Below are 23,620 nucleotides of genomic sequence, written 5' to 3'. Positions count from 1 at the left end.
GGCTGGGTGTCCTTATAACCACTGAGCTGTGACAGATCGTCAGGACTCCCCACTGACAGCTTGTTGCTGAGGTAAAGAAAAAACAGAGCCATCAACGCCATGAAGGCTGCAATGGAAGACAGGACACCCAGAAGCTCAGGAGAGACTGAGGAGGAGAAGAAACAGAAATAAAGAGGGAGGGGGGGGGGCAGACAGAAAGAAGAGACACAGAAAATAAATTAGACACAGATAAACTTAAGTAATACTGATTAAGGAGATATGTAGCAGTTAAATTCCCAAAGTCAGCCAAAGAAAAAAATGTCCCAGTGGCTATAAATAAAAAGAAACACAGATGGCTGCAAGCTAAAAAAAATTCTATTTTGAAATTGCTTTTAAGGCTGTAAACAACCGTACTTTGATACTACAAAATACTTTCATTTGATGATACACATCTTATTTTGGAACTCCTCAAATGTTGCCTTGTAAGGGGAGAGTTAGCTATTGTAGTTTTAAACAGTCAGTGGTTTTTCCACTTCAAAGGCACACCAGATACAATCTACAGCGCTGTATGTAGGCCAACTATACTTCATGTAACCACGCAGCCCAGTGCTGCTGATGTGCTATTTTTATGACGGCCTCAAAGGGACTGTATCTAACTGAAACGTAGACTCAGTAAAACCAGCAAAACCGCACTGGGCCTGCACCTAATAGGCTACAACGCAGACACACCATAGTGTAATAGCTGAAGAAAAGGGGAAGCCGGTGGACAATGAAGCATGAACAGCATTTCAAAAGACCAAATGCCTCAGTGGAAAGGGCAGCCTGTAAAGTAAAGCACACCATGGCTTAATACAGCTATAATACAGTTTTTGATCCCCATATTCAAACAAAGAATCCCATAATATTTTATTAGAGACACCAGTCTTAAAGGCCTGTCCGGGTGTTTTCAGTTGACTGTTCATTAATCCTCTCGCCTGAGCAGCAATCCACAAATTATAGCTTAGCGACCGTAACTAGGCATGGCAAGACTGTTAAGCCACGGTTTTCTCCACATGTTGAAGTGGTATGGACAGGTAGTGTACAGTAGGTTTTTAAAGGACCTGAAGTGTAATATGTGTATTATTCTAGATGATCCTTACTAGCAATTTTATTCATGATAAGTAATTGCATTTCTGTTCTGTGTCTGACTTTGTGACACATTCTCTGTTTTAGTCTGTAACTCATTGTTTTTGCTACCTATCTTGACCAGAATACTGTTGAATGTTAATGTCAATGTGGCTTTCCTGGTTAAAAAAAAAAAACACTGAATCAATTAGTTGATTGAAAAAAATGAATTGTCAACTGTTTTTATAACTTTTTCAAGCAAAAATACCAAATATTCCCAATTTCTGGCTTCTCCAATGTGAGGATTCCCCGTTTTTCTTTCTTATGTCTTATGTGATGGTAAATTAATAATTAAAGGTTTTATGAGTTTGTAGTTGATAATAGGACAAAACATTAGCTTGGATTTAGGAATTAACTTTCTGACATTTTATAGACCAAACAGTTAACTGATAAATTGAGAAAACAATTGGCAGACTAATCAACAATAAAAATAACCATTAGTTGCAGCCCTGTGAAAAACAAAGAAATAAAATGGTGGTGCATTTCGGGCCAATGCGTCTGTTGAGGCAGACACAGCCCAAATGTTGCAGCATGTGGTTTGTAGCAGGTGCTCATATCCAAAGCACTCATCAGCGATCACTGATTAAATTGGTCAACAGTGTGAAAACTGGTACCTCCCCGAGAGAATAAACGAGAGAAGAAGAGAGAAAAACAGAGAAAAACAGAGGCATACTTTGTCAAACCTCCTGACTGCACACTCAACTTATTATGGACAGACTTGTTTCACCATGGCAACAGGCAGAGACCACTGCAGCCTGACAACTAGTGCTCCCTGCTGCAGACTGCCAAAATGATGGATGCTAAATTCCCAAGAATTGCAAGAGAAGTAGGAGAGAGATAAGAGAGCGATGTGGTGGCAGAGGCTTACCTTCTCTAAATGAATATCCTATTTTGAAAAAGCAGCTGTTCCCAAAAAGCAACTATAGATAGTAAATGATCTCAGAAGAAGCAAAAACAAAGCTGTCCTGCTCTGAAGTAATCCGCCATGTAATAAATCCCTCACACTCAGTCCTGTCCAGCACTTGCCAGGCTTACGTATCAACTCTCACTGTGGACAGTTGTGTTGATTGAGCCCAAATGACCTCTGCAGCCACGGGCGCAGCAGCAGGAGCCGTCTGTCGAAAATGAACAGTTTATGGCCCCGTGCCCTGGGGCATGATGACACTTCATACATGGCCCTGCTCTGTAAATGTCAACGACAGCTGAATAATTTAGACACCTGAGGTAACCTGATCCCTCTGTCAATGTACACTTGGAAAGCAGAGTGGTAGCAAGCCAGCCTTTCAGAGAGCACAGCCCGCTGTCAGTTATTTTTTATATAATAATACACTCTCAGGAAACTCTGATGTTTCTCATACCAGCAGAGCAGATTAAAGTGGATTTTCTCTCCCTCCCTTTCTCTTTCTCTGCCTTTTAACTCCCCTCTCTCACCCTATGCCATCCTCATCGAGTGTGTGCGTGTATGATTTGTGTGTCTGAAAAGAATAAACAAGAAAATATGGCAATAATAAAACTGAATAAATCTGTTTTTTTACAGCGTGTGAACTGAGGCTGAACTCAGGTCTCTGAAATGAGCCTCAGGATTCAATCTGCCTTTTTTTTCCAGGTAACGACTCCAGCAAGCTGACTAACAAACATGAAAATGCAGCCACTGAACCATGCAATGTGAAAACAGAAAATGAATAATAACCTCTGAGAAACATGAGCTTGTTTTGACCAAATGTTTGTGTCAAATAAATACAAGGGAAACAAATTATTCTGTCATGTCTCTACATAAATGGGACACAGATGGAAACAAATTATGTTTAAATTCTTCATCATGACTGTTAACTTTCATTCATTTATTCATGTAATAACGTCTCCAACTTTTCCCAAGTTTTAGACCACTGCATACTTAACTCTGCTGTTTATAGGGCATGCTTGTTTAAAAAGTAGGTAGGCAATCTGGAAATGTTGCTTACACATGGACCTCTGATACGAAACAAAACCTCCACGGTGAATAAATCATGAACACACAGCTGCCCTCTTTTGCTGAAGTGAACTAAAACTCGATATGCCATGCATAATTCACATGCAGACATTATGCTTTTCTGGAGTCTATATAGCTAAACTTCCTATACACTAAACTTAAAAATTCAGGATGAAAGCTCGGGCTAAATATTTGAATGTAGAAATCTAAAGCAATCAATCATCCGGGTGGAAAACAAGCAAACACACACTCAAAAACTGTACTCGTATGCTTATTGGGACACTCAAGTACGGGTACAAGCTCGGCTGTAACATGGCCTTACCTCGTCTGGCACAGATGAGTTCATGAACACCACAGTTTCTGCCCCCTCCTGGGAGAAAGAGAGAGATGAAACGTTGAGAGTCAAAGGTTAAAATATGGTGTCATGCACTGCAGAAACATATGATCAGGCCTCGGGTTAGAGGAGCTGGCAGATGGTCATCATTCCAGCAAACATAAAACTGATTAGCTGGAACCAAGTGAAAAAAACCCACACAATCCAGTGTAATTTTGAACATCAAGCTAACATACATTTCCTAATAAGATGAAATTCAAAGCATCTGGTTTTAATAAATAGTTTGATATATTGGGAAATATTCTTATACACTTTCTTGCAGTTAGATGAGAAGATTGATACCATTCTCTATAATATGAAGCTGGGTAAAAGCAGCTGGCTAGCATAGCTTAGCATAAAAACAGCTAGCCTGACTTTGTCTAAAGGTAACAGACTCCACTGACCAGCACCTCTGCTCTAATTAACACAGTATAGCTCTTGTTTAAATTAATATTTTTCTTACCCTTGGACAGAGCTAGGCTAGCTGTTTCCCCTTGTTTCCAGTCTCTGTGCTAAGCTAAGCTAACCATCTCCTAGATTCAGCTTAATATTTAAGAGATAGATATAAATGTGGTATCAATCTACTCATCAAACTCTCAGCAAGAGAGTGTATTCTCCAGATTTTTAAAAAATGTTTCCTTAAAACATGAGTACATTCAATGATAATGCACTATGAAAAACTCTATATATTCTAAATTTAAAAGTGTAGGTCATCCTCAATCATCTCTACAACATCGATAAGTTCCATTACAAAGGAATACATTTTTAAAATGCTCTCTGTATGTGGGTCAAAACTGTGCTACAGCTCATTAATGTAATAAATTATACATAAACTATTAAATGCAGTGGTTATTACTCTAATGCATCTTTCATAAGATTTAAATAACTGAATTTGTTACAGTCAGATACTGAGCTCATGAGTCCCTCCTAAGCACCCCCCGACTGTAAATCTTGACCAGACACCACAAATTAACCTCCATAAACCACCATGAAGATTCAAATAATGTTTCAAACCTCGCTGTAAGAATAAAAGCCTGGTGAGGAAATACTGAAATATATATAATTTATTGGCTTAAACGGTGGTCAAATTCAACTCTAAAGAATTTTTAAATTGTGAAATAATACCAATCGTGTAGCTTTTAAATGTAAACTATGTAAATCATTGTCAAAGCTGTGATATCACTATCAATTCTTAATTATTCATAAAGGTATGTTTTAACAATGCATCACAAATAATGTGAGGTTTTTACATAATCTGGGAATGTGTTTGAGGTTTTACTATTTTTGCTCATTCAGACAGACATTTTTATTACATGTTATTGCATTACCTGGTGCTTATTATAATCAGCTTCTTTAATCCCCCCAAGGCTTAAGTCAATGAAGGATACTGACACTCGTATCACTCTCACACACATCAACACACCCGCAGGCTTGTGCACTCACACAAATACTGTACATTCACACATTATCCCTCTTGGCTCAACACATTGGTATTTAATGATTCAGGTGTCTGCAGCGAGAGGATGGCAGGAGCAGATCTGTATCAGTCTAATTTGGAAAGAGATTAAAGATGGTGGAAATGTCTTTGTTTGCACACTTGTCTCGGATGACAGTGATGGTATTTTACTCCCACAAAAGACTTGGATATTTTAAACATTATCAGTCATGGATTATTGTATCACTTCTCTCACATCTCGGGCTAGGAGTCTGGAAGTGGTCTGAGGCACAGATTTGATGCCAGAGCAAAGAGTAAACTCTGAGGCGGACTCGTCTTTTGTCACACAGCAGACAGACCAATTCACTTAATGGTAAATAAACTCTCTGTTGGCCATTCTTGCAGGAACAGAAAAATTGCCAAATCATTGGTAATGCACTATCTTTGACTACATTACTGGTCAAAGGTTTTAGAACACTACCTGAAAAATTATGAAAATTACATAGTTTAAACTGCCTTTGTCCAGGGAGTAATGCTGCCTAAAATGGGCTACAGCAATGGAAGCAGATAAAACCTTGAAAGTTGATGCAAACAATTCCTACAGGTGACTATGCCCCAACTTTTTCCCTTTCTGTCCAAATAAAGGCCGAGCTGGAACAGACTGTATTGCTGCACACTCTGAAGCTTTATTTGGATCATGCAGGAAGTAAAACTGTACGTTGCTATTATAATGGTGACCTCAGGGTAATTACCAAAGGAAGAGGTTTATCCTACAGCAAGACAACAACCTCCAGGCTTTATCAGAACTACCTGAGAGGAAAAGACCTGCACAGTGTCCAGACTTAAACCCAATGGAGCTGGTTTAGGATGAAATGGACAGAAGGGTTAAAGAAAAATCAGTCGAAAAGTGCAACACATTGTGGGAACTTCTGCAACACAGTTGAGACGAACAACATTTGACTTCCATTGTAGTAAGAATGTCACGAGTGTGGTCAGCTGTTAAATTTTGTTAAAAAAAAAACAACAATTTTTTTAAAAACAAAAATTTGTATAAACTTTTATTTCAGCTTTATTTTCTGTGTATATTGAGACACTATTGAGACACTAAGCTGTGTATATTTCAATAAATCCTGTTCAAAACTGGAGATGTTCTTAAACTTCCGACAGATAATATGCTGTATATTACTTTTGTGACTCTGACTTGTCAGACTCTGCAAATACATACATTCTGTGCAGTGGAACAATAAGAAAAACACAAACTACAATTTGAAAAGTGAAAATGAAAATTCTGAATACTTGCTCTTATAGGATACACACACACACACACACACACACACACACACACACACACACACACATACAGTGAGTTATATGAAAAAAATCGAATTATAGATATACAGTATGTACAGTTCAGTTGTAAATATATAAAATGTGAATTCCAGATATCTCCATCTGGACCACTGGTGACTTAAAACCGCACCTGCTCTCTCTCAGGTGTCACCGCTGCACACATGGCTGCACGTGACACAATAAGGACTGTGCCCGTAACGGGACGGGGCAAGGCACGCGTCCACTCATCACTGACTGCATCCCTTTGTCGCTGCTCGGCGTCCCGGTCACTTTCACTAAAACCTTGAAGAGACACTTGGCCATCAGCATGTAGGCTATTGTATTTGTTGTACACATTACCCGTAACGAGCTATTATACTGACTGGACACATCACCCGTGATGATTAGGGAGAGTATCAATAGCACGTGCAGCCATGAAACGGCTTAGATAACAGCGGAGTGATGTCGAACTCAAATCGTTCTTTTTCTTAATCGATCATATTAAACTATATTCATCCGCCAAGTTATGTAGGTCTTTCACAGTGACAAAAGTAGTTGCCACTGTTGCTGTCGTGATTTTTCAATGAAAGCCAATTGTTTCAATCAATCGCTACACTGTCACATATCTGTTTTAATCAATTATTTTACAAACGTGATTCGGACAACCAGAGCACCGGGACTGACTGTGTCTCTCTCCACTTCGGCATCACTTCACGCGGCTGAGAGATCACAACATTCCCGCATCAGTGCGGGTGTCCGCGCTTCAGCATCATCAGCCCCGCGAAGCTAGTTAGCTGCTGTCCCAGCTCCGGAGCACTGCGGTACTGACGGCACTGATTCATAAAGACACTGGATAACGCAACGTAAGATACTCCGTGAATATATAATGTGATTTTTAAACCGCGTTCTCATTCCGTCCCGAGCAAAGTTTCACACGAGTCTCGCAGGACACCTGAGACCGAGTACTTACCGTCAATCGCCATGATGCTCCGTCTCGGACTCTACCAACTGTGGGGGGTGGGGGGTGGGGTGTGTGATGGAGGAGGGAGGTCATTCATGAACCAGTGGAAGACATTGTGTAAGCGTTAGTGAGTCAAACAACCTATGGCATTAGGTCCCATGTGGAGGATTCAAGGTATTATATTATATTATATTATATTATATTATATTATATTATATTATATTATATTATATTATATTATATCACTCCATGTTGTGTTGGCATGGACAGATCAGGAGACATTGAGCCCCAGTGCCAACAGGCCTCCACCTCTTCTTTATTTGATACAGACACCCAAATTGAAAAAGACACAAAATAGCCACGTAGTTTGTAGACTCTTTATGGTCTAGCGGAGCTTTTTGTTTCTCTTTGTGGTCTTTTCCTGTCTCTTTGTCACTGCAGTGCCCATTTTTGTAGTCATTTTCTCTCTCTTTGTGGTTGTTTTATGTTTCTCTGACCCTTGACCCCCTGGGTCTGTGCCCCATAGGCCCGGTTCAGTAATCCTTCCATGTCGATGATACAGTTTCTTTATGCAGGGGGCACTGCTAAATAGAAACAGTGAAGGGCCTTCCCCAGACTGATGCTACAAAGCTGGAAGTGGCATTAAGATTTTTTTTAATACCAAAAAGAAAAAAAACTACAGAAAAGACCCCCAAACAAAAACACACAAAGTATGCAGACAGGGGTGTCCACATACTTCTGGCCATATGCATTAACTTTCTCTCACTCAACCAAACGAGCCAAGTGATGCCCAGACCTCCCTACGTCACTCCTGGAGGACACGCCCACCGGGTTTTCCCTTACTACATTTCCGCAAAGTTTTCTCCTGCAGCTGCTTCACCTTATTCTGGGTTTGTTAAGGCTGTAGAACACACAGAAGTTTACAAAAATGAGTGAAATTAAGCCAAACGACACAGCTGCTGCTGAGGATAACGGAGAGGAAACAGACTGGGCCGCGGCCAAAGCTTTCTTTGACAACCTTAAAACACACAAACCGAGACCTGTGAGTATTTTTTTGCTGGCATTGAGCTCGCGTGTTAGCCGTACACAACTGTCTCGCAAAGCTTTCAAGACGTCGTCTAGTACTGCACGACGCTTCATGTTTTATTCTCTACCTTTCCACTCGCTCTCAGCCCAAACCCCGGTTTGCTGTCACCATCGCTGTCTCCTCTCGCACCCTCTTCAACATGGTGGCAGAGAGGAAGCTCTACGAAGAAGAAGGAGTGGAGAAGTACGTGGCTTATCAGGTGGAGCACGAAAACGAGCCCCTGAAACCAGGAGCTGCTTTCCCTTTCGTCAAGGTACAGTAGGCCTCAAAAATCTCTGCAGGCTCTTTGCAGGGCGTGGTCCCTTAAGTTCATTTACTCAGCTAAAAAAGCACGTTGTTGACAATAGTCCACACCATGACAACAAACACAAACCGTGAATCCTGGTAATGGACTGCAGAATTTCAAGTTTCAAGTCCAGTTTTCATATCTGTCTTCATATTTTGCAACTTACCTACTGTTAAGACACACCCCACCGAGTCATGCAAAGTCAGGTATTTGGTGGCAGAGACAGATGCAGTAAAATCCACATTTTCTCGCCTAATTTCCGTGTCTCTGTCTTTAAATGTCAGATATCACAAAGTCTTATCCCTCTGTGATATTATGGAGGCTCCCCACTGACTACTAAATGAGTATTTAAGAGGACAAAAGAAGGGAAATCCCAATCATAAACTAGTGATTAAAGCCTCTCTTTGTCTTCAGAACTGCTTCAGTCTTTCTTGAAATGCTGGTCAAGTCTTGAAATCAAACCATTCTTCAGTAAGAGTAGAGCAGGTAGGAAACTGCTGCACAACTTCCCATAAAAGTTGACAGATGTTCAGAGTCAATGGCTGGGCAGGCCTGGTGCTCATCAGACCACTCCTGAATGTGTTTAGCAACATATTAGCAGTTATTATCACCCTGGAAATGAAGGGACATCATAGGAGGAGTGATTGCACTCTGTTGCTGTAAAGTGATCTTGTATTTATCAGCTGTTATGCAACTACTCATCTGACCTGCTACCACAGCTAGCAACAGGCACTGTGGGGTTTAAGGACTTGATTTGGCTCTCTCCAAATGTAAACCTGAACTGGGCGTGGGGTATAAACTGACCATTGACTCACCAGAGCATGTTAATTATTTCCATTGCACCATCACTCTCTCCACAGTAGTAGCTTTTTAATGGCAGATGTGCCATAATTTTAGCTTTAAAGCTAACTGTGGAGGTGTTTAATTCCTTAAAGTTATGGATATATTTTTGTATACTTACATGTGATATTTGAATAGGAAAGCATGTCGCCATTGTACTTTTAATAATTATGACGTAACAGGACAGTAATGTATTATGTCTCATAGTGAAGCACTGTCAGCACATTGCAATATTTTTGTGCTTTTCTTGTTTCAGTTATTTTACTCACTACATGTAGGGCAGGAGCTCAGTTCCTTTCATCAAAGTTAAAGAAAAGAATTTACATTTTTTCCACGTTTGGTGTTTTTGTGTCACAACATGGTGAAATACTGATTGTGAAAGGCTGTTTAAGCCAGGATTCAATTCTTAAACTGTAAGTTATTGTAATGTTTTTGCATGGCAGTGAAGGTATTTATCATTTAACATAATGTTTATAGCATTTTATCAGTTATGATACTTACCAATATTTCATACAGCAGCAGCTAAAGAGAATGTACTGTGTTTTGATTTTCCATTACTGAGTAGCTTGCGTGAAACATATTAAAACATAAGCAGAAATTTAAAATCAAGATCCCTCAAATCTGTCTCTAAAGAATAATGACTGAGATACATACTGAGTGTAGACAAACACCAGTACCAGTAGATCTGTGATAAACTAAGATGGCATGATTAGTGAGCAGTATAATGAATGTCCATGCGAAGATATACACGATAACCCTGATGAAGGCCTGTGTGGTTTATTAATCACACTCCATTGTTTCTATGCTGTTTTAATGCCTTGGTGTTCCCTTTTTAAAACCTGTGACACAACTGAAAGAAATGTTGTAGCAATGCTTTGTGTTGTAACCCCACGTTGGACACTGTGACACAATACCCTTGTTTTTGGTGTAAATCTCTCCGTCCTCTCACACAGGCCCTGATGAACGTCAACGCTCGACTGAGGGAGCTCTACCCAGACAGCGAGGAGCTGTTTGACATCGTCTTAATGACTAACAACCATGCCCAAGTCGGAGTGCGCCTCATAAACAGCATTAATCACTATGGTACGCTGCGTCCTAAACCAAACATTGTTGATTGTTCAGCACGGTGTTCAGCATCTCTGCCCGCTGAAGCAACAGGCTTGATCAAGAACAGCACTCAGTCTAATAATTACACAATGAAGAAGAGCTGTTGTGGAATAATTAGAAATGAGATTTCTTTCTTCACATATCTCCAACTTGCTTTTTTATTCTTTCAGATTTAACCATAGAGAGATTCTGCATGACGGGAGGGAAAAGTCCTGTAGGCTACCTAAAGGCCTACATGACGAACCTTTACCTCTCCAAGGACTCGGAGAAAGTCACAGAGGCCATAGAGGAAGGTGAGCGATGCTGCTGTTAGATTAGAATCAAACATGACCTCCTTTGAAAGTGTTTTGTATTGTCAGTACAGTCACAGATCACAATACCAGCCTCTCTCAGCAGCCTTGAGATGTTTTTGTATTTCGCTGATATTTACACTCTCGCGTGTTGACTTTGAGTGTGTGACTCATTCACACTGTTTAGAGAAATCTCGACCCCTCGCTGTGCAGCAAGAAGGAACTGGTGTGATTTATGGCTCCCTGTTGTCTAAATACACACAAAACAAACTGATTTGAAGTATAAACACTCAAATTATTGCTGAGAAGAATTGATTAATATATGATTAGAAAGCTATTTGACAGCAATTTTGAGAAAGAAAGTCAGCTATTGAGCAAAAATGGTAAATATGTGTTGGTTCTGGGTTCCTAAATATGAGTAGCTGCTGCTTGTTTTGTTTAATATAGCATTGTAAACGGAATACTTTGGGTTTAAAACAGCATATACAGATTAATTGATAATTAGTCACAGCACTGCTCATATGTTTGTTCATGCAGTTCACTTTTAACACCTCAGAGTGAGAGATGTCCATGCCCAAGCCCACAGCTGCCCACACACATGTGATGCATGCTAACACTGCCTGAAGCATGCCAGGTTTTCAAATGAGGCCACATCTGACTTTTACACGGACAGACTTGAAATGCAAATGAATAACAGCAAAGTCTTCAGCCCAGGCAATGCATCGCCTGCGTATTTGTTTATAACACATTTTGGTGACAGCCCGTCATCACAGGAGATGTGTGGAATTCTGATTTGCCTACAACAAATCTCTAAAATGTCATTTGACATGTGTCCTTGCTTGTAAACAACCATATACTGTAGATAGAATTCTCATTTGTGCTACCATTTGAGTCAAAGTATCTACATGTTTAGGTATAATAGACTGTTTTCCAAAAGTTAATGGATTTAGATTTATTCATAATGACACTGATGATCAGAACAGGCTTGACATGATGGGCACACTCCCTCATGCACTTACACGATATAAAACTAAAGATATTTAAAGCTGTGAAGAACATACCCGCCTCCCCTCCAACAGGAATCGCCGCGGCCACAATGTTCATGCCAGACACAGAGACTCAGTTGAGTGACACTCAGCTGAGGGTGGCATTTGATGGCGACGCTGTCCTCTTCTCGGACGAGTCGGAGATCATCGTGAAGCAGCACGGCCTGGACACTTTCTTTGAGCACGAGAAGGAGTTTGAGAACAAACCTCTCGCTCAGGTAACGTTTTGTTTGTTTTTTATGTACTTAAATGTAATTGGCATCTCATGGAGGGAGTCACTGTGTGCAGAATATACTGAACACCATGTCAAAATGAGTATTAAAACTTAGTACTGATCTTCCTTGTTCTGGATTGAAACAGTTTTTAGGAGTGTAACGATTCTGAAACTCAAAAAATTGTGTAAATACAGAGCAGGAATGAACCAGTTACCCTAAACTATACAGACACTCAACATACTGTGTTCATGATTATATTTTTTGCTGTGTGACACTGTGCATTTACTTCCTCTTCCTTACATTTACCTGTGTTCATGTTCCTCATCACCTGTGTTGAAAAAATTAACTCGATTCTTTCACTCTTTCAGGGCCCTTTAAAGTGTTTCCTGGAGGCTCTGGGGAAGCTCCAGAGAAAATTTTACGCCAAGAATGAGCGCATGAACTGTCCCATCCGAACCTACCTGGTGACGGCTCGCAGCGCCGCCAGCTCCGGGGCTCGCGTCCTGAAGACCCTCCGCAGCTGGGGCCTGGAGATCGACGAGGCTCTCTTCCTGGCGGGGGCTCCTAAAGGGCCCCTGCTGCAGAAAATCAGACCACACATCTTCTTTGACGACCAGATGTTCCACATTGAGGGGGCCAAGGAGCTGGGAACCATATCTGCACATGTCCCCTATGGGATTGGACAGAAGTACCACAAGGGTAAACTCATTGAGCAGCCTGCGAAAAAAGAGTAACCTAAAAGCAGTTAAGATATTAAATATGCACTTCGTCTTGGCCTTCATAAGAAGAGATTTGCTCCAAATTTAAATACTGTGTACAGGAAAATGATCTATTGGAAGTTTTTAGAGGATTGAGGTAATGAATTAGTCATGCAGTCAACAAGGTTTCCTAGCATGGGGGTTTTTATAAAGTGTTTTCTACTATTTCCTATATGATAGGGTATTATTAATGAGTTGGGGAATGTATTTTCGAAGCAAGAGTTACACTAGGTGCCCGACACTATTTCACTTAATGCTGTTTTGGAAGAGAAACGTCAGATTTCTTACCTGTAGGTGCCTTGTAACCATGTCTGTGTACCTGTTGGCCTTTTGAAAGGTTTACTGAGAGAGGAATAACTATTTTTCTCGTTTACAGTTTTTGTCATTTTCTATACACTTTTATACCATAAACATATGTTTGTTTTATTTATCTTGGATTTTGGCATATGATATATATCGAGGATGGGAGGATATATCTGCTGTAGTAGTTGTTTTTTTCTGCATTGGATCTTTTATAGGCTTTAGAATCACCAGCCAGGTAGAGTATAAATTGTCAATTCCAACCAAAAGTTGGAGCTTTATGTTTAAAAGGGACATTTATCATGGTAGACTCTCGCTGCCTTACAAGGAAAACTGATGCTGTCCATCTTTGTCACTGTCTTTGCTGTTGATGCACACACAATATAAAACTTACACTTTTTATTTTTCCTCAAACTTTCACAGTCATGTTCTGTGAGCTGTTTACACTTTTAAACTATCTGCACATCAGGCACTGTAACTAGACTTTCACTATCATCATATTTTTACATAGGAGTGACTACATAATGTATGTTTGCAGGTGACATTTTGTGTATATCTTGGTAATATTATTTACTCATGTTGTGGTAACACGGTAACACGATTTTTGCACCATTTCACTTTTCTATGCTCTGATTTCTATCGAAGTGTTTTGAGCACAGAGGATATAATAGATCAATAAAGGAATGTCGAGGAACCCCATTTGCTAGTCTTTGTCAGTGGCGGAAAGTAAATAAGTAAGTGGTCAAGTACTAAACTTAAGTACAATTCTGAGGTATATTTACTTGAGTATATCCATTTTATGCCACTTTATATTTCTCATTTTTACATTTCAGTGGAAAGTACTGTATTCAACTCAACCCCCCAAACAATAAACTGTATATTAAGAGGTTAAAACCAGCTCCATCTCACCCATCTACAACAGGAAAATGCCACAACCACATTGATGCATTACTAAAGTAAAGGATCTGAGTTCATTTTTCCCACTGCTGGTCTTTGTGCATCTCAGCAGTAGGTGGTGCTGTTTAGACATAATTGTCAAACTTGTTGATGAACTTGATGTTTTAACCACTCCTTAATTGTCCTACAGCCTCGTGTTTAGTGAGGAGTCATTTCCTGGTGAAATTCTATCTGTTAAAGTCAAAAGGTCAGTAGCGTATCTGTAGTGTATTTGAGCAGATCTGTCCTCTATTTAAACCTCTATGTTCCTAAGTGTCTGTACAACCTCAGCTGATGGAGAGCATGTCTCATCTTATATGAACAGGATTAAAAAAGCCACATGGGGGCGCTCTTGTTCAATTAGATTGGGATTTAACAGAAAGGGTAAAAAAAAAAAAAAAAAAAAAAAAACCACATAAGCACTCAGTCCTTTTGTGTTTACAATTTCGAAAGCATACAGTATACAGAACAATGAAAAGGATGGATATCAGTGTAAAACATAATTTAGACCTGAGTGTGAAGTTTAAAAGGAATTCAAGAAAATATAAATCCATAAAGACAAAAAAACATGTTTTATCTTACACAGTGTGCAGCGAGATATTTCCTCCGTTTGTTATAACTGAGCTCCCACTCAACCCATTTTTACTGAACCAAAATATCACTGCAACAACTAAATGCAAATCACTCTCCTCTCAGTGAACTAACATTAGGCCTAATTGGAAGTTGATGAGATATCCTATGGATCCAGATTGATTAAAAAAAAACTGTCTGGACTAAAATAACACCTAATATGAGGTGTATATAACAGGAAATAACATTATTTTTAAGCTGAAAGAGCTCAGAAATTTCAAGTTTTATACACACCAACACTGGTGGACAAAGTATTCAGATTCTTTGTTGTAGTAGAATTAAGAAGATTATGCTATAAAAGTACTCTGTTACAATTAAAAGTCCTGTATTCAAAATCCCTATTCAAATTTTCCTTATTATTTTTATGACACAATATTTGTTGAATATGTCAGAACTGCTGTGATTCGTCAGTTAATTTATAAATTGATCAACAGAAAATTAACCTGCAACTATTTCTTTAATCAAATCAATTTTTTTGTTGGTTCTTCCTTCTCAGATGGGAGAGTTTGATAGCGTCACCTCAGGCTCTGGGGAATCATAACAGGCATTTTTCATTGTTTCCTTGCATTTTACAGAAAAAAATATTAACTGATTTATAAGGGGGAAAAAAAGATAATTGTAGAATAATTGTAATAACAATAATACAGCCCTAGAGTTGAACAATCAATTTTTATTGTCGTACTTTGTAATTTGTTCTGTGCATGAGTACATTCTCTTAGCTACATTCCACCACAGCAGATTGTTCAGTTATTATTGTCTTGCTTTCTTGATCCTGTTTCAGTTTGTGCAATGTTTGAACGTAGCAACAGGCATCTTTACCAATTTGGTCACTATGGTAATGACTGTGAATGTTGTTCCCTGCCTAGAAGCTAAGAGGGGGAGAGGACTGTAAGGTTTAAAAGTCAATGCACAAGGGGGTCCGGATTTATTTTTTAATTTCTTTGTAATATTTTTCTATAGTTGAGTTATTCATCTTGTCAGTGGAGCATCTTTGCAGCAAGGCACAGTTTTGTCAGGCAGCAGTGTGTGTGTGTGTGTGTGTGTGTGTGTGTGTGTGTGGTGTGTGCTTCCCTGAGAGCTGGGACCAACCGGCTGTTGCCATGGATACTCGGTGCTGACACCACAAGAACTGTGTAGGCTTGTTGAAGATATAATTAATAACAAAGGATTAGAGGCAAAGGTAGCATGGGGCTCAGTATGAGAAACCTCATCAAACAGTTACTATAATTGGCATCCTTCCTTTGTGTGTGTGCGTGTCTGCATGTATGTGTGTGCGAGTACACCACAAGAGAAGTTACCAAAAAATAACTGTGGAAACAGTACTCTCATAGTCTGCTGCTACATTTATCTTCTTGACAAGCAATTTGCTCTAAATATGTTTTCTTGGATGGTGGCCAGAAACTTGTAGGTAGATGTTTTCTGAAAGTAATTTATTTGGATCAGCATTACCTTGGTGGGTGCCTTGATGCCTACATACTGGGTATCTTGGGAACATTTATTTAACATAATTAGATAATTGATATTTATTTAATAAACTGTAGCATTGACATACAATAGCTTTGTCTAATGTTTACGTGAAGTACAGACCAGAGTCCAGTTGTTTTTAGCCATGCCATATAATCTTTTGATGGGCCGCTATTAAATTTGAAGATGTTAATATTTCTTGGTGATCCATTAAAGGTGCTATATGTAAGTTTGTGATATAGCTACATAGCCATTGTTAGCATTAACAGACATTTACTTACCAAGGGCTTCAGCCTTTGTTGCGTTTACAAGACAAGAGGTCAGTTAGAAATGCCTTCTGTGCAGCACTACTTCATCCTCTCATGTTGAACAGAGGGCAGACTGGATGCTGGTGACTCACTATATCAAAAAGGTATTGTGTGACTGGATGAGACAGCGATAGCTGGTTAGTATGCTAACTTCAGGAGAAGTTTGATGTTGAACTCTCAATATTTCATTTGGACTGGTAAATGTACAGCTTTTAAAGCTAATGTTGGCTGTGTAGCCTTAGCAAAAACATACAGTAGCACCATTAAGTTTTCATCTGCAGCTGTCATCTGGTCAAAGTTTTAACCAAATACCAGCAAAACTGCCATTCCCGTTAGCTTCATCTGTACTTTGTATTTAGTGCTAATTAGCAAAGTTAGCATGCTAAGATACTAGGGATAACAGGCTAAACATCAACATGTTTGCATTGTCATTGTGAGCAGATTAGCATGCTAACATTAACATTTATCTTGAAGCAGACTAAAGCTGTACTTCAACAGAAGCAGGCCACTTTTATCCACTATAGATTACGGTTACATTTAAAAATAAACAAATCTGTAATTGGACTGGTATAATAATTGAAAAGAATGAGACATTTAACACCATTTTACATTTTACCAGAATAATGGCTATGACTGGTTCTAGGTGATAATAGGACAAATAGTTTAGATTAGTAATTAATGCCATTAAAACACAAGCAGTTGAGAAAGTAATCCAAAAGTAAACAAAGGCAATCACAATACCACTGTACATTATTAATTAGAAATGAATTAGAATTAAAGGTGGCAATCCATGTCTTTTTTCCTGCTTATTGGCCACAGTTTTTGGACTACACTTTCCAGAAACTACAGAGAAGCTACTCTCACTATGTTGGTCTGTTTTGAGTTTCTGTTGATGAAGTTTGGGTTTCTGAAGGTGGCGCTCAGCTCTTCGATTTGTCTGACCGTTAAGTCTGTCAACACTCGTGATGACAACTCTGTGAATCTGCTGCACGATGCTACAGTCACCATTTGCTGTGTGACCGAGTTGCTGGCGCACACACAGTGATATGACAGGCTCTGTTGACAGAAAACTGTGGTATAATGACATGTATTGAGGTCAGCCAGTCCCCCTCCCCAGTAGTACATCCTTATAGAAATGAGGGTATATCCTTTCCAGCCTCACAAGAATTCCAGCTATAGAATGAGATACTGTAAATCTGTAGTGCTTGATCCAGCACAACGCTGTTGATGGATGCTTTGTGACGATTAAACTATAGACTGTTTTTGTCTGTGCTGACAGAGTTCGTGTTTGAAACAGATGCTCATCGCCCATGTGGTATGCATTATGTGCTTCTGTAATTGCTGTCTGACTGATGTTATTGCCGACCTAACTGTGTGTTCTGCAGGGATCCCAGGAAACCTATCTCTACACCTCCAGAATGAGCTGGCCGTTATTCAATTTAGCCCATTCTCATTTGATTGCACAGTGTGGTTCTCTGAAAGCGACCCCACAGGTCCAGAGGCATTGACAAGTGTCTCTGCATGAGATGGATTACAGATGCCTCATCGACACGCTGCTTCCTCATCTTGCCTTTTCACAACCGCACCTGTTTGCCATTATTGACAGCCTCAGCTAAGACACAAGACACAGTTAGTAAGCTCCATACTGGAACATCCAATATGTAGACCTGAAGATGGGAACAGGTTAAGTGATTCTCTGAAAATGCTTCTAACAATCTGAAATCAATGCTGCCTTGCCTGTTGCTTTGAAAGACAAGCAGGGGCGAGGCAGCGATCTTTCTGATATCACGTTGCTTTAAGTCTTAGGTCGGGCTTCCCATTGCTCACATACAAGCTATTAATTCACTGACACATTTTATCCGTTTGTAGGGTAAAAACATTAAATGCTGCAGAGTGAAAATAGAAGATTACTTTTTCTTCCAGCGTTTTAGATTTATCTGGCTTGTGTGAGAGGGGATCGGCTGCTCTTTGTCACTGTCATCTCTAATATACGGTCTGTGGTGTTTTTTTGCTGTAATTCAGCCACAAGTTAAACTGGCTTTTGTCATTTTGAGAGGCATCACATTGACCTCCTGCCCAGCCAGTGTTTAGCATGAGGCTGTGTGGACAGATGGGAGAGTAGCCTCTGATCTGATGAGAAGGGCAGGACAAAAAGAGACAAAAAAACACTGCCATAGTAACAGCTGAGTGGCACAAGGCCGTATTTCTTCATGGCCAGAGCTGATCAGCTGTGGCATTTAGTCTGCTCTGCAGGCTTAGTAAGGGATGCAGAGCATGGCCCCCGCAGAGGCTGAGCCCAGCGAGGCAGTGACACAACTAGCCAGCAAGGGAAAGCAGGGTGCAACCACCGAGCAGGCAAGCATCACCAATTATCTCCACCTCTGTGCTTGTAGCAGGAATCCATTTCAGCACCATTACCTCTGGGTAGCCATGGGCTGACAGTCTCTCCCGTCAGGGCGATAGTTCTAAATTGGCTCCCACCCCTCTATGCTTCCTGAGATTGAAAAGAGATTATTAAAGACATTCATCATAGAGGAGGCCTGAGCCTGTCTGGAAAGTCTGAAAATGGTGAGAAATGGTGGCACAATGGAGAGGCCCTGAAGACAGAAGAAAAATAGGGACGGAGCAGAGAGAAAATGATATAGAGATATGTCTGTGTGCCGGAGGCTTGGTGCTCCTCCCCGGTACCAGACAGGGTGGTCCCCTGGGTGTCCTGCGAGCCGGCAGGGCTGTAGCAGAAGGCAGGGTGTGGGGGGCCCGATTCTGGACGAACGCATGCGCACAGCAGGCCACCCAGTCATGGCTAAAACCCCTACATATTGGATGCGCCGCTAATGATATCCCCCGAGACCGGAACAGTCTGGCTTCTGCGTGACAAGATGCACTGTACAGTATATTATCCCTGTCTGATCCAGGTTGGTTTCTTGGGGAAAGACTGTACAGGTAGGACAAGTTGAGGGTCTACTCTGTGGTGCTCAGACATCAAATTAGATCACAATGGCTTGCAATATTAAAAGTCTTCTGGTCTAGAAGTCTTTGCAGCCAAGAATACAACTTTAGCTTTGGTGTGTGGCATTTCATTTCTGTCACTCACTTGCCAATCCTGATCTCTTACACTCCTCCCATGCACCGCCTAACAGAGGTGTTATCGATGCAGTTATGTAACCACCTGAATATTGATGAACATTACAGCTACAGTATCCCCATATGAATACACTGCTCAGTATTTGAAAGCTGCCTTCATGATACAGAATGCATGCATATCAGTTGACGGGTAAATTTTGAATTAGGAGATGTAGGACTGTAACTGTATTTAACAGCAGTCATCCCCAATTAGACTAAGTTAGCAAATTTTGTAGTGCCTGAAAAACGTAGAGGCTGACAATATGAATTATGTACTGTAGTACTGAATGTACTGTAGTGGTACACAGAATAGTATACAGAATGTAGTATCTTGTTTCTTTAATCTGTACAAAAACAGAACAGAACAGTTTTTAGTTTTATGGACAGTTATGTTTTAACGTCTTAGTGAAAAACAGCTTATCAATTCACATTGTAACTCTGTGAAACCACAAATTGGCATATTTTTTAATTCTCAACAGAACCATGCTAGCTAGGCTGTTTTCTGTACTTGACACACAGACCTAAGAGTGGTATCAATTTTCTCATTTAACACTCAGCAAGAAAGAAAATAAGAGTATTTCCCAAAATGTAAAATTATTCCCTTTAGGAAATTTCAGAAGTTTAAGGAATTAAATTTGTGTAAATGGTGTGTTTTTAAATTTCAGATGGCATAAGTTGTATCAATTTAAATTTGTATCTCTTCTTAGCTATCATTCCATATTAGAGAGTCTCTTTTCATTTCAAACATGCAGTGCATCTTAGAGTCATTTCATAAGCGTTGCTCTTTTGGTTAATGAGTGATATTGATGAGTTTACCGTAATCCATTACTCAACGAGCTTGTCCATTAGTCCTTGTGTCTGTGTGTCAGCTGCCATGTGCTCTGTTGGATCAATCCTCTTCTACGACCACTGACCTGGAAAAAGCTGAAAAGCTTTGCCTACTCTGCTATCAATAGACAGTCTAATTAAGAACAGCACCCTCGGAGTAAGCTCTGCTCTACTAGCAAAGACACTTGCGAGGATTGTGTGAAAATTCCCTCTCATTAAACCCAAACCTGAAGCTTCTGCAGATTAACAACAGAGCGGCTGTGATTTTCTCTCTCTTTGACTTTGGCCTCAGAATATTTTAGAATAAGGAGATATTATGATGTTTGTGGGCAAACATGAAAGAATCTTTGATAGTTTTTGTTAGACCAACCTGCAGAAGGACATCTCCATAATTCTCTACATTAAATTTTAAGTCATGGATGTCCTTGACTGTCATAGCAGGAGGTTATCCTGGCACTGAAGGAGGCCATCTGTTCAGCCTAGAGTGAAAAGTATTGGATCTCTTCTAGGTCAGGCTTGCACAATAATGAGACAGGATTGGGGTAGAACTCTTTAAAATCAGAGCTGTCCACTGGACCATGGATCATCTGCCAGTTGCAACAATTAGAGAGAGAACACATCCATGCAGACAGAACTCAAACCGATGGCTGAGACAGGCAGAGCAGCCTGCTTCCTCTCCAGGGGAGGTGCAGCCAAGCAGGGCCAGCCACAGCAGAAATACTGGGCCTCCTTTGCAGCCCACTGCCCCAAGTTTAACGGCGATCAGGTCTGGCTGGAGGAGCTGATAGACCCTTCTTCTAACCAGTCGTCCCCCAGCCAGCCATCCAGCCCCAGCGTCCCCAGCAGCAGCCCAGGAGGCAGCAGGAGCAGCAGCGAGGGCACCGGCAGCCTGTACAGCTGGAGCTCGGGAGTGACCTGCCTCCTGCACAGCTCAATCAAGAAACAGAGCCAGGAAGCTTTTCAAACCCGACTCAGAGAGGAGAGAACGTGGGGGGAGCTTGCAGCATGTCCTTCCAGAAGGTCTCGTGGTAGAGTTCATCTACAGGCTAAACAGGGAGGAGGCAGGAACCATAACAAACAGCACACATGGCGAGAGAGAGGTGGGCTGTGTCAGGGGAGGGGCTCAGCACGGACCCACACCAATGCTAAAAGTGTAAAACTTCAGTGGCTGCTAGAGGAAAAGATTGAAGCCAAAGTGAAGTTTTCACAGTTCCTGGATGAGGTGGCATCCTAACGTGCTTGACCTAAACAGCCTGCAGGCATTTGGGACACCAGCTTCTCCCTCCAGCTCCACCACCACAAACCCAGATCAGCCTGAAGAAAAGATCCAAGTGGTGACTCAGTGGAGCCCCAGGCTGGCCCGCTCAATGGCCCAGCAGCAGGGCTCTTTACTTGAACAGCCTCAAGAAGAGCAGTCTCCCCCTGACCTGACACAGAAAACTTATCTGGAGACGGACATTGACACTGTGAGGAACAATGACGAGCAGCAGGACCTGGAGCTAAAAGCAGATACAGCGCCACAGCTGGAGACAGACGAGACAAACTTGATTCCACCTCCTCCACAGTTCTGTCAAGGGTTTGAGATGAAGACTCCCCTCCCAGAGTTTTATAGTGACTTCCCCAGATACCCCTACAGATCTGCCTCTCTGCCTAGGGGCATCAACATGGTGAGTGATGAAAGTTGTCCCAGTCTTTAATCAAAGCCAGGCCTCTGAGCATATGTTATGATTGGAGTGGAAATTGTTTCTCACTAAGTTTGAAGTGGTGTATGAATAGATCAAGTCTTGGGTGATTTGAGTGAGCTGTTCTTGATTTTTCTAGGGTCTCTCTGCTCCATCATTGAGACCATGAAGAGGTGCAGGAAACAAGTTTTTGGTCTAATGCAGTCTATAGGGTTTTTTTAAATTCAAGATTTTGACAGCAATATACAGGAAACAAAAAAAGAAAAGAAAAAATGAAAACAAGATGAAGAAAGAAGAACCAAAATAAGGCATTATCCAATTCCATTTCTGTTTTTGGTCTCTTCTAACTCCGGAGGAGGCTGTTTAACTGTCCACTGCATCAAAACATGATGCTAATGAGAGCAGTGAAAGTGAAACAACAACAGTAGAGTTGTAGCCAGAAAACCAAAACAATGAGCTGAAAGATGCTAAAAAGCTGCGGCAAAAGGCAGGGTCCTGTTATAATTTTCTTCAGGTTTGTCAAGACATGCAGTCCCATTCACATATTCATAGCAATTTGATCTATTGTTAAATATAGAAATATTGATTATAGCTGCTGTAAGACTTGATTAGTTTTTGCTGGGATGACAAAAAGTCTCAAATTACAGTATTTTTTAAAGGGTGAAAAAAAGTGGAGAAACACTTTAATGTATAAATAATAAACTCTCATCACTTAATAAACTCTTACTTTGTTGTTACAGAAATAATTCTTTTGTCCTCGTGGAAAAAAATTGAACTAGTAGTGTAACTTATCCCTCTGATAGACACAGTCATGCTACCACTCGGCTGATCCTCATTCAGATGGGTGATGATGTGTCTGTGAGTCTGAGCGGAGCGCTGCCTCACGCTGACCAGCAAGCAGGTTTTTATGGGTGTGCTCATTAGCATTCTACCCATCAGCAGCTCCTCCACACAAACAATCTGAACCGAACAATGCAGTCATTTACTGAGTCAGCCCACTCACCAGCATTTATTGTGTGACATCCATCATTTACTCAGCTTGAGACGTAACCTTGCTAAAATGGCTGTGCATGCAGAGAACCTGTTTAAACAACTGTTTTCTTCAGGATTAGCAACCAGTGGTTTCCCCCAGACTTTTAGCAGCAGTGTGCATGGCACAGGAGGACATGGCTTGAGGGCTCAATTAGCAATTACTGCATCAAAAGTGAGTGTATTTGCAGTCTCAGCATGATGTTCATCTCAGTGGTAGAGCATAATCCATTTGGCTACGTCTATCTTATTTTAAAATGTACATCATTTCAGTTACTAGAAGTCACAAAATCATTTTGCATTCCCTTGACGATATAAAGTGTCTCTGAACAGCTGATTCCACTATTTTTCAAGAGTTCTGATTTGCAGTCCGTCAGTGTTTCTCCACGAACCCAAAACATACCTGACAGATCTCCTGAAATCGGCCCAGCTGCCATTTAATAATAAAGGAGAAGATCACATTGCCTTAATTTATTGTCTG

General features: G+C 40.7%; 1 protein-coding gene and 1 long non-coding RNA gene across 2 annotated transcripts; one reads left to right on the top strand and one right to left on the bottom strand.

The window, feature by feature from the left end:
• Positions 1-5: 5 nt before the first annotated feature.
• LOC127139000 (uncharacterized) lies at positions 6-7,249 on the bottom strand. Its single transcript, XR_007813610.1, has 3 exons — positions 7,220-7,249; positions 3,435-3,482; positions 6-66 (listed from the first exon to the last, which is right to left on the bottom strand). It is a non-coding gene; the product is annotated as an uncharacterized LOC127139000 (long non-coding RNA).
• Positions 7,250-8,041: 792 nt separating this feature from the next.
• LOC108873479 (cytosolic 5'-nucleotidase 1A) lies at positions 8,042-13,838 on the top strand. Its single transcript, XM_018661662.2, has 6 exons — positions 8,042-8,252; positions 8,383-8,550; positions 10,377-10,506; positions 10,701-10,823; positions 11,900-12,084; positions 12,450-13,838. Exons 1-6 carry the CDS (start codon positions 8,139-8,141, stop codon positions 12,813-12,815), a joined length of 1,086 nt encoding a protein of 361 aa, XP_018517178.1. The 5' UTR covers positions 8,042-8,138; the 3' UTR covers positions 12,816-13,838.
• Positions 13,839-23,620: the final 9,782 nt, after the last annotated feature.

This window comes from Lates calcarifer, linkage group LG7_1 (genome assembly GCF_001640805.2).
Source record: "Lates calcarifer isolate ASB-BC8 linkage group LG7_1, TLL_Latcal_v3, whole genome shotgun sequence".
NCBI classification, from domain to species: domain Eukaryota; kingdom Metazoa; phylum Chordata; class Actinopteri; family Centropomidae; genus Lates; species Lates calcarifer.
This window is presented reverse-complemented; position numbering and strand designations above follow the sequence as displayed.